The sequence below is a fragment of the Sinocyclocheilus rhinocerous genome, unplaced genomic scaffold (genome assembly GCF_001515625.1).
Source record: "Sinocyclocheilus rhinocerous isolate Xijiao unplaced genomic scaffold, SAMN03320098_v1.1 scaffold28, whole genome shotgun sequence".
Classification (NCBI taxonomy): Eukaryota; Metazoa; Chordata; class Actinopteri; order Cypriniformes; family Cyprinidae; genus Sinocyclocheilus; species Sinocyclocheilus rhinocerous.
Genome location: NW_015652416.1, coordinates 277,460 through 289,622, shown reverse-complemented (window position 1 = coordinate 289,622; position 12,163 = coordinate 277,460). Strand labels below are relative to the sequence as shown.

General features: G+C 33.4%; 1 protein-coding gene across 1 annotated transcript; it reads left to right on the top strand.

The window, feature by feature from the left end:
• Window positions 1–769: 769 nt before the first annotated feature.
• LOC107714937 (collectrin-like) lies at window positions 770–11,118 on the top strand. The gene is made up of 6 exons (XM_016520935.1): window positions 770–897; window positions 2,392–2,450; window positions 2,566–2,651; window positions 6,973–7,089; window positions 7,976–8,170; window positions 10,555–11,118. The coding sequence occupies exons 1-6, from the start codon at window positions 834–836 to the stop codon at window positions 10,694–10,696; spliced, it is 663 nt and encodes a 220-aa protein (XP_016376421.1). The 5' UTR covers window positions 770–833; the 3' UTR covers window positions 10,697–11,118.
• The last annotated feature ends 1,045 nt before the right edge of the window (window positions 11,119–12,163 follow it).

Below are 12,163 nucleotides of genomic sequence, written 5' to 3'. Positions count from 1 at the left end.
TTTCCTCATCTTGCAGTGTCAGAAGGTGGTTAACCATCAAACTTCTTCCTTGTCTGATTTGTCTTTTTCTGGTCTTGCAGGAAAAGCTTTCATCTCAAGCAAAGGGGAGATGCAGAAGAAGCGGTTTGCTTCAATCATCGGGGGTTCACAGGAAGCACAGCCTTCATCTGAGAACTGATTTCCCTTGTATTTTTCAGAAATAACCCATGTCTGACCCACCTACGTGAGTACGCCGACACTTTGAAGCGATGTTACCGACGACATATTCAGAAACACATCATTAAAAATAAAAAAATACAACTTTAAACAACAGCATAAAGGCATAAGTCAAAATGACGCTTAGGTTCATGTTGATATCGCACATCATACAGCTGTAAACACCCGGTGTTTGCAGTGTTTACATATTGAGACGAGAAGACAGTTATTACAGAAGCAAAAAATTAAAACAGAGCAGGTCAGCGGCGCAGCCACATCTGTTGTTATGATGAAGAGAAATCATACGCATTTACATTCATAGACATGAGCGCAAGCTGGAGAGCTGTTTACCGACTCCCACACTATTTCACTTTATTATTTCACGGCAGAAACAATCAAAGGCAGCCAGGCACGGAGCTCTCCTTTTAAATGTACATTTATGACAGTTTCTCCACTATATGTGAATATATGGTGTTTGTTCTGACTCTCTCTCTCAGTCTGGAGGCAGGTCTAGTCATCGCTTAACCATTAAACGGCTCCGTCCAGCCCTTTGTCTCTTACGCTCTGACCGGTTTATAATCTCTGACCGCTGAATTCAGCAGCATATGAGATAAAGTTGCTCATCCAGATAGACAGAGATGCTAGCTGGAGTTCTTCTTCTGATATTTCTGCCTCCCCTGGTAGCAAAGGATCTTTGTAAAGGTAAAACATCTCAGATTTCCCGGGATCTTGTGCGAATCGGTGTCTGTTTGAGTGAAATCGTTTTCCTCTGGTCTTTGCACCTGCTGAGGGCTGGTGATTTGTTCTGAGTTTAGAGTAGCTGCAGTCATTTTTAATCTCACAGAGGAAAGAAAACGCGGTCTTTGAGCCACCTGAGAGGCTGAATAATAGTGTTAAAGATGAATGAATGTACTAGAAAATGTGTTCAATCAGATAGAATTAAGCATTTGCAGATAATAATGTTTTTTTTTCTTTTTCAATTCAATTAATAAAATGGATGGATAAAAAAGAAAGAAAGATGTTCAGGACATACTTCAGCTCATAATCAATGGTCATGATCATGATAATTATGAGCAAAAATCCCCCAATTCTCATTTTAAAAAAACTTTATTTTATGTATTTTTTTATTATCATTTTATTGTCATTACTATATACACACATATACATATATATATATATATATATATATATACACACATATAATTTAATCTGTTGTATTGCCCTTTTTAATTTAATGTATTTGAATTTAATAGAATAAAAATACCAAAAACGCATTTTAAATAAATATATAAAAAGTCAAATATCTGTAGTCATGATAATGAGAATTAGAAAATGAGAAAATGAGAAATGAGTCATTTATCATAGTTCAGTATCACTGATATACTACTATAATTTTTTATAAATATTTTGAATTTGTTTTGTTTATTTTCTATTTTCTGTTTTCACTTTTTTTAGTTTTCTAAAATTAGTTTTAGTATTTTCTGTGTTTTGTCATGTTTATTAGTTTTAGTTTTTTAAAATGTCTATACAATTTTTATTAATTTTTATTCATTAGTTTTAGTTATTTTAATACTTTTAGTAAGTTTTAAGTTTTTGTATTTTATTTTGGTTTATTTTGTTTCAAGCAATTAAAATGTTTTTTTTTAAACAGTTTTAGGTTTTTTTTAAATAGTTTTAGGTTTCATTGTCTTGCATTGTCTTCATTGTCTTTTTTTTTTTTAATATGATATTTTTGAGAGATTTGCCTGCCAGGGAAAAGGGAACTCAATTCACGATAGTCAGGATACATTTAAAGGAAATGAGAAAGTGAAAATGTTCAGAGGGAGTGTGAAATTACAGTGAACTGAAACTTCAAGAGAGTTTAAATAAGGACAAAATCATCGCTGAAGCGTCTAAACACCCTAAACTGGATTCTGCCGCTTTGTTGTCTGACCAAAAAAAAACATAACAAAAAAAACAGACTCACTTTCTTGTTTGGCCTATTCTCTTATCTCATTCAGTTCGGTATCTCGAGAAATCACTGAGAAATAAAGTGACACATCAATTCCCTAATGAGAATCTTTTACGAGGATGCTAAATAAGGACAAACTCAGCAAAAGCCTTATCATCCCAAAAAGAACAAGTAGTAACGGATCTACACAACAACAGCAAGCAATGGTTTCTGTAAATAAATGAACTCTCTTTCTCTCTCTGTAGACAGTCAAGATGGATTTAAAGTCAGACTCAGCATTAAAACGGCCCTCGGAGATGATGCCGTAGGTTTTTGTTTACTTCTCTTTTCATTTGGTTTGATGTCCTATTCATAATTTTATTCAGGCATATTGTGCAACTTGTTAAATAATTAAACTTTTTTTTTTCTGTGTATCTCAGTATGAGTGGAATGAGAGCGAGATGTTTCTTTTCAGATCTACTCTGGCGTATGCGATGAGGAAACAAACTAAACAAGACACGTATAAGTGAGTAACGCTTTCCACCGACAAGCAGGTGACACACTTTACAAAAGATAATCAACAGCAAATCTGCTCAGTCCAAGGTTGTTTTTGTGATGACCACTTTGATTGTGATTGAAAACGTGAGCAGAATGATTTGACCACAGCTGTTGAGGCTTTTAGAGTCAAATCTGTCTGTTCTTCGTGCATGGGTCAGGTTTTGTCATCACTGTCAGGACAAGGCTAAACCTGTCAATGGTTGCAACAGTGTGAAACACTGGGGTTCTGAAATGCAACATGTGTTTTTTTAACAACAGACAGCCAATCATAAGCTTCCTCAGTGCTTGCTTCATTAACTATTCATGTGGTTCCACAGCCGTAGATACTTTCAAGTGCTGGGTTTAGTTTCTCAGTTTTTGTACCTGAGGGAAACAGGTGGTATGTTTCAGAAACCTTCAGACAAGTAACGTGAATTATCTGGCAACACTTCTAGATGGAAAAGCAGTTATTTAAAACTGGCCTGCTTGTTGCATGCTGTATTCAAATGAGAACATTAACCTAACCTACCCAAGGTTTACAACTGTAAAATGTGAAATATTATAACATGACTAAGGGTAAAATATGTGAAACATGAAACCAGAGAAGCCAAGATTATATAAGGCTCCGTTATATTGCATTACTGTGCATTGTTTTGCTTTGTGTTTCTTCAAAGCATTGCTTTGCATTGAATTGCTTTGTGTTATATTATACTGCATTACGTTAAAATACATGACAGAGAGGTTAACAATTTCAGATAAGGCAAGATTATATTATGTTATATTGCTTAGCATTGCTCCGCTTTGTGTTCTTTGCATTGCTCTGCTTGCTTTGTTGCAGCATTGCTTTGGGTTACATTATCTTGCCTTACATTAACTTACCCAACTAACAAAAATATTCTATGAACGTTTCGCTAATGTTCCCATTAAGTTATGCAAACATTATTTCTGAATGTTCCCTGAACGTTCAAGACATCCAGTTTTTAAAATGTTTTTAGTTTTTTTTCATGGTTATGTGAACGTCAAGGGAGCATTTCCACTTCACTTTATTTGAATTTTCTCTTAACATTCTAAAACAAATAGAAACATTAAAAATGTTAGATGAACATTCAACTAAAACATTTCAGAAGACAAAGAAATTAAATCCAAGATTATTATATTGCTTTGCATTCCATTCCATTCCTTTCTATGACAGAGACATTAGGCTAATAATAATAAAAAAAAAGCAAGATTATATTAATTTTATTGTTGGCACTGCATGCTTTACATTTGTTGTTTCATTGCTTTGAGTTGCATTCTTTTGTGTTGCATTGCTTTGCATGATATTTTTGTTATATTTCATTGTTACGTTATATTACATGACAGAAATGTTAATTTCAGATGAACCAAGATTATTTTATTATATCGCTCTGCATTTTTGCGTTGCATTTGTTGTGTTGCTTTTTATTATTTTATGTTGCAGCATTGCTTTGCATTATGTTATGTTACATGACAGAAAGGTTAACAATTTCAAAGAAACCAAGATTATATTAAGCTATATTGTTTTGCTTCGTGTTGCATTGCTTTGCAATGTTAATTTCAGATAAACCAAGATCATATTATGTTACATTGCATTGTATTGCGTTTGTTGCGTTCCATTACTTTGCTTTGTGTTGCATTGTATTGTGCTGTTGCAGTATTGCTTTGTGCTATATTTGCATTATGTTATATTACATGACAGATGGGCTAACAATTTAAGATAAACTGAGATTGTTACATTATTTTGCTCTGCCTTGCATTGCATTGTCATGTGTTGCAATGGTTTGAGTTACATTATATCACACTGTTTTACATTACTTTAAAAAAAAAACAGACGGGTTTTCAATTTTATGCGTTAATTCTTAATATCCAGCAGCTTTTGGAACCGTCTGCCGTAATATTCTACTCACCGCTTATCAGCCTTTGGCATCACTGGTAGAGTTTTCCTCTGGCTAACATCATTTCTTAGCACAAGGAAGTAATTTGTATCTATTGAGGAACATAGATCATGTACTGTTCCAGTCTAACGCGGTGTGTCCCCCAAGGCTCCAATCACAGCCCTCTCCTCTTTCCAATTTATATGCCTCCCCTTCGGCAAATAATTTGACGGCACAGTCTCAGATTCCATTGCTATGCTGCTGACAAGCAAATCTATATCAGCTCCCATGCAGGCCAGAGCAGCGTTTCCACTGCCTTTCTTATCTTCTTGACTTTCTTGTAGTATTTTTTCTGTTTCTTTTCTTTTTCTCACTCATAACCCTAAGTAGCAAACTTTCAGTGTGCATCTCAATTCAACTCCATTTGCCATAAGGATAATACCTCAATGAGGTGTGCTAGTACTTTTTGTGCTAAAACTTATGATTTTCATCTTGCAAACATAAAATAGGTTAAAAAAAAAATGAAATTAAATAAAAAATCCCATAGCAACACACTAACAAACACGATTGTACAACCAAGTACTTGCTTAAAACGTATTTTCATAAAGCTTCACAAAGCTATCATTTAGTGACTTTCATGAAATGAAGCGTCACATTCACAGCATGAACATTTAACCAAGTTATTCATATCACATATTATTCATTTGACAGATAATTTAAAGAAACTTTCAATTGAAAATCATTAAGAATCTACTTCCATGAGATAAATTATGTGTTTAAAATGAAAGAGATAAAATACCACATATCAGGTAACCGCTGCATCTAAAGGTTTTTCCTTCAAATGAGGTATGATGTGCAATGAATAGATATAATTGTTTAATGATGGATTATCAAAGCCCTATGATCTAGCAGTCATATTACACATTAAATAATAACAGTAATCATCTACAGGTGAAAAGAGAAATGCATGATATCATCTTAACCTGACCTGTTTTAGTGGATTAAATATGTATTTTTTTAATCAATGTTTTTCCCCTCAATTATATTTTTGCAATTGAGCCGCTCTCGGATGTAGGGAAAGCGTGACTGATTAATTTAACCAGTGTAATTACGGGCCAATATAGACGCTAATGGGTCAAGGGAAATCAATTGCGGTTAACCTTTCCCAGCCAGATATCGGCCCCTAACGATTGTGAAATCTCACAGCTGAAGTGTTGCAGAGATGCTTCAGGCTTGTTTGTGAGAGAACCACAGTATTGATTGATGCCGGTGTGCTGGATAGGGAGCATGCGCTTCTTTTGCAGCATTATGTTACATTGATGAGATGCTGTTTGTGTTTGATTCCCATTGGCTGCTTCCAGTATATATTGACAAACCATGTCTACTGGCATTATGTGAATTCGAATGGCACATCTTTAAAACAAGATACATTCACTTGGGAAGCAAAATTGCATAAAATACCGTTCAAGATTTTGGGGCTGGTAAGATTTTTAAAAATATTTTCTCTCACCAAGGCCTCATTTATGTGATCAAAAACACAGTAATAACAGTAATATTGTTAAACAATTATTGAATATTAAAATATGTTTTCTGTTTCAATACATTTAAAATATAATTCCTGTAATGCAAAACTGAATTTTCAGCATCATTATTCCAGTTTTCAGTGTCACATGATCCTTCAGAAATTATTCTAATATGCTGATTTGCAGCTCAAGAAACATTTCTAATTATAAAAAAAAGAAGAAAACAGTTGTGCTGCTTCCTATTTTTCTCTAAAAGTGAGATATTTCAGGATTCTTTGATTAAGAGAAAACATGTGTCTTTACTGTCATTCTTGATCAATTTAATGAATTTAATGCTGAATAAAAGTATTAATAAAAGAATCTGACCCCAAACGTTTGAATGGTAGTGTAGTGTGTGTTTATTTATTTATTTATTTATTGAGGAATAGGATTTAGCATCAGAGTCACATTGGTGATATTAGTAGGAAGGACGACCTCATTCTAGTACATTTTAAAGGTTTGTGATGACTAAAAGTAAATTGTCAACTTTTAAGAGTGCACTATGACTTAAATTAGAAAAATAAATTTTAAAAGAAAAAAGTAATTTGCAAATGAGTTAAAAAAAATAATAAAAAAATAAAAAGATAAGCTTAAATTCTAAATATGTTCTGTAAAAAAAAACAAAAAAAAAAACATTATCCCACACAATTTTGCTTCTCATACTCGAAAACAAGACAAAAGTATTGATTAAAACAATGATTTTTATGCTGTGTAGGTGTATGTGTGTTTGTATTTGTGTGAGGCTGTTTTATTAGTTTCAGTGCTTTTTCTATGATGCCCTCGAAAAAGAAAAGAAAAAAAAAAAACACATCATCTGCCTCCAAAAACTCAAATTTTTCTAATTGATCTTTTTCAGCATTACAAACATACTGGTGTGCAATGATACACAAAGAGTGTCGTTCGTGTTCGTGGTGACGTCACCAGATGATCCAGACCAACTGATCCCCAAAGAACAAATAGAAGAAGCAGTGAGGTGAGTCAGTGCTCTGTGCTGTAGGTTTATAGGTTTAGACTTTATGTGCTGATGGCTTACTAGATGGTACACAGCACATGGGCAACAACATGACAGTATTGCAAAAACGTATGGCCCTGTTTCAAATCCTCCAAGTGAGCTGGCTTGCTTGAATGCCAACTACATGCAGCTACTTCAAGATTTAAAAGTATAATTTAAAAAAACTGAATTTGCAGATAATTAAATATTAATGAAATAAAAGGACACTTATGTGTATTTAAAGAGAGTACATGCTCATGGCAATTTTTAGCACACTTGAGTACACTTTTAAAAAGTGCATTTTCTAATGCCAAATAAAACGTTTTATACTTTAAAATGCATTTTAATTCATTATGCTGAAATGCACATTCTTGATGTGTTGACTAACAGTACTAAAGCACATGTGAAGTTTTAAGTTGTTTACAAAAAATTATGAAAATTAAGTTAAAATTAAGTTAAATGAACTATAATTGAAACTGAACTATTTAATTGCACAAACAAGAGATGCATTGTTTGCACAGGAGTGTGATTTTAACACGCCATGATTCACGATTTAAATAAGCACAAAATAGTATTGTTTTCATAATTTTCAGTAATTCATAAAATCTAATGTATTAATTTCTTTGTTTGCCAGTTTGAATTTACATTTTCTGTGCGTTTTTACACAAATCATCTAGGATGCATGCGATAATCATAGATTTGAACAAAAAACAAGATATCTTATTAGGCAGCATAATTTTGAGGTTTGATGGTAAAGCCTAAAAATCAGACATTATTTATCATGAAACGATTCTGAGCATCTAGATCTGTGATACTACCGTTTCTCCTTTAGCATGCCAGACCCTTAACACATTATTCATTATTCCAGGCAGAATAAGCATCGCATAAACAATGCATTCCTGTTATCGGATATGACCCTGGAGTTCGTGGGAATCCCGCCGACACTGGCGGCCCCGATCATATACGACACTGAACCCTGGCTCATCGTGTTTGGGGTGGTCATTGGTGCTGTGGCTGTGGGGATCGTGGCTTTACTGATGTCCACAGTAAGCAAAAAACGACGGTCAGTAATGCTCTTTTGACAAACCATTCAAATAGTATTAATTGTGATCAATGGTACACCTAGCATCACTGCAAAAAAAAAAAAAAGATTTTGTTCCTCAGTATTTTTGTCTGGTTTTCCAGTATCAAAACATTTTTAAATCAAGATGCAAGATACTTGAGAAGAAAAATGACAAGATATTAAGTCTATCAAAATTGTGACTTACATAAATTACATACAAGCAAAATTACTTAAGATATTACTGTGTCTTGTTTTCTGAAAAATCTATCAAAAAATAAGTGACTATGCTTAAAACAAGAAAAAAAATCTTAATCTATAAGAATGAAATATGTGACCCTGGAGCACAAAACCAGTCTTAAGTCACTGGGGTATTTTATGCAATAAAAATACATTGTATGGGTCAAAATTATTGATTTTTCTTTTATGCCAAAAATCATTAGGATATTAAGTAAAGATCATGTTCCATGAAGATAGTTTGTAAATTTCATACTGTAAACATATCAACACTTAATTTTTGATTAGTAACATGCATTGCTAAGTACTTCATTTGGACAACTTTAAAGGCGATTTTCTCAATATTTTGTTTTTTTTTTGCACCCTCAGATTCCAGATTTTCAAATAGTTGTATATCGGCCAAATATTGTCCTATCCTAACAAACCATACATCAAAGGAAATCTTATTTATTCGGCTTTCAGATGATATATAAATCACAATTTCGAAAAAATGGACCCTTATGACTGGTTTTGTGGTCCAGGGTCACATATTGGTACTGGAAAACAAGACAAAAATGCAGGAGAAAATCAGTTTAAAATGGTTAAAAGTGACCTGATCACAAGACAGACTGAGGTTTAACCAAACATATAACATGCATATCTCAAATGCATCTCCTGTACCCACATACAGTATAATCAGATTTGATCTCTAATGTCATATATGTACAAGCTTTTCCTTATGTATATTAGACTATTCTTTATGGAGCTAGTTTTAGTGCAGTGTTTGATTGACAGGTGAGTAGGCGTTGCTTTGTTGTTTTCTGAGATGCATTAGCATTTAAAGTGCAAATGTGAGGTAGTCACATCCATTTTTAGTAAATATGAATGGGATTTCAGTGACTGGATCATAAGAAATTTTGTGTACATCTGTATTTAATGCTGTCTACTTGTTATTGGATCACATATGTTAATACTAATGTTAGGGAGTAACAAACTAAAAGTAGCAAAGGTTGACAACATTAAGTTCATCTGTTTTTTGTTTTTTTTAAACATTATAACAGAACTAAACTAAATGTTAATGCTAAATGCTGCTTAATATATTTGTCGAAACCGGATTCTTTACAGGATTCCTGAATGACTAGAAAGCATTTATTTGAAATAAAAATCTTTTGTGACCTTACACAGTAAATATCTTTACACAATACAATTCTTTCTTCAAAAAATAAATAAGTAAATACCCCAAACCAAACTTCTGAATGGTAGTGTATATAATTTAGAGATTGTATTTTATGGAAATGTATGTTTTGATTTAATGCGGTCACCTCAGTTGTAATTGTTTATTTATTCATTCATTCAAAAACACTAAACACAAAAAACATATAAATTCGGACATACTTTAATTGGTAGTTATTTAAAATGACTTAAAAATGAATGTAGTTAGCATTGTTAACTTGTAGCTTGGCTGTAGGCCTATTTAACTACTTTTTAAGGGGGTCATATGATGCGATTAAGTTTTTTTCTTTGGAGTGTTACAAGCTGTTCGTGAATAGATAAGAGCCCTAAAGTTGCAAAGACTAAAGTCTCAAACCCAAAAAGATATTCTTTATAAAAGTTAAGACTTGTCCACGCCCTCCTAAAACGCCTTGCTTAAACACGCCCCCACATGTCTATGTCACGATGTGGGAAGATTTGCATAACGCCGCCCAAATGTTCACGCAAAGAAAGAAGGCGTAACTTTATTGTTGCTGCCACCGCCATGTTGTGAAGACGCTGTGTGTTTCGTTGTGAAAGCGAAACTATTTTGTTTGGCCTTCCAAAAGAGGACACGACTAGAAATCAGTGGTTAAGTTGTATTTACCTCGCTTTTCAGACTGATGAGCTTTGTAAAAATCGACGCGTTTCAGAAAGGCGGGGCATAGAAGAGAAACAATAATGAACAGTATGTGGACAATAATGTATTTTTTGAACCTTAAACCGCATAAACACATTTCATTACACCAAATACACAAAATAATGTTCTCTTTAGCAACATCATATGACCCCTTTAAGTAGTTATAGCTGCGAGAACTAGTTTCAAAATAGCTTCCCCAGTGGTTTTCGTGGACACAGACATAGCTTACTGTTAGGTCCTTCGCTGATCTGACCTGTTTATGATGCTTTATTCACAACAGAGCCAAAGAAAAAGCTGCTGGTCTTTCAGAAGAGGATGAAGGAACAGTCAAAGAGAACGGAACCGCACTTTCAGGTCTTGGCGGGAAAGAAGGCGTTTATAATCAAACGTTCTCAAATGACAACCGCTTCACCGAGCTGTAGACACTGATGACAGCCAAAGTGAAATAGTAAAGCCATTCAGTATCACTGAATAACCTATAAAATGCTTCACATATAACAAATAATTTATAGCCTCCTCTAGACTGTCCTGGAATGCACAGAAATAAGATTGAGTATTTATATATTACTTTGTTGAGTTTTGCGGCTGTTAGTTTCAAAGCTAACACAGTGTCCTAATCAAACGTGATGCAATGCCGTGACACATGTTTTTGCCTTAAACAGCCGCGACATGGATTTGGTTTTAGAAATGGAAAAACTGATTTTTTGAGAAATTGTTTTAGAAATTGTTTATTTCTGCAGCTGGAACAACATACAGACTATGACAATGATAATCTCAGGAACTGATTAAGTGCTTTATTATTATTATTAATGTTAAAAGTGTCTAATATGACCTGGAATATATAGCCATACTGAAAATGACAATGGAAAATTTACCTCAGATCTTGAAAATAAATGTAAGAAAATATTAATGTTATAACTGTGATCTCAGTGTGAAAAAAATTGTTTCAGTCACTCAGTATGTATTTTTAAATAATGTTAAAATGGGTTAATATTTATGTATTTGATTATGTACTTACTATGGAAGTTCCGCCATGGAACATTAACAAAAATATGAAAAAGGTAAATGCAATTTTTTTTTCTCTCTGAATTTAGTTTATATCTCACAATTAGGAGTTTTTTTCTTGCAATTCTGAGCGAAAAAAATAATTACAATATATAAATTCTGAATTGCGAGAAAAAGTCAAAATTGTGAGATATAAATGTAGAATTATAAGATATAAACTCAGAATTGCAAGAGAAAATCAAATCTTTGAGAAAAGGTCAGAATTGAGAGGTTCAGACTCACAATTACGAGTTATAACTTGCAGTTGTGGGAAAAAGTCTGAATTGTGAGATATAAACGCGCAATTGTGAGAAAAAATAAAAATAAAAAAAAAGAAGTCATTGACTTAAGTTGCATTTAATATTTTTATTTTGTGACGGAAATGAACTTAACTTATCTATTTGATTATGTACTTAACCATTTTGTTCTCAGAGAGAAAGACCCGCCCACACGCTCTTCTGATTGGCTGACGCATTTCATAGGTTAGGACATGGTGTAACATCAATATACTAGTGTACTACTAAAAGCTGTCAAAAATAGTTAAAAGTAGTTAATTTTTAGCTTTATAACAAAGCCCTTCAATATGTCCCACCCCCAACTTCCTGTTTAAACGGGGAGATATGTCAACTCAGGAAAGAAAACATTTCATGAGGTTTTTAATTCAGCTGACAACGGTAATCCGTAGCATATGCTGACGTCTGAATTATGTTCTCAGGTGCCTGTTTATTCAGCAAGAATTCATAATTAACTATTAGAGGGAATCAATAATTTATGAAAAGATGAGGCACTTCTACACAGTAACAGATTAGGCAATTTTCTAGCGTCAAAAACAAACGTCCCCCCCC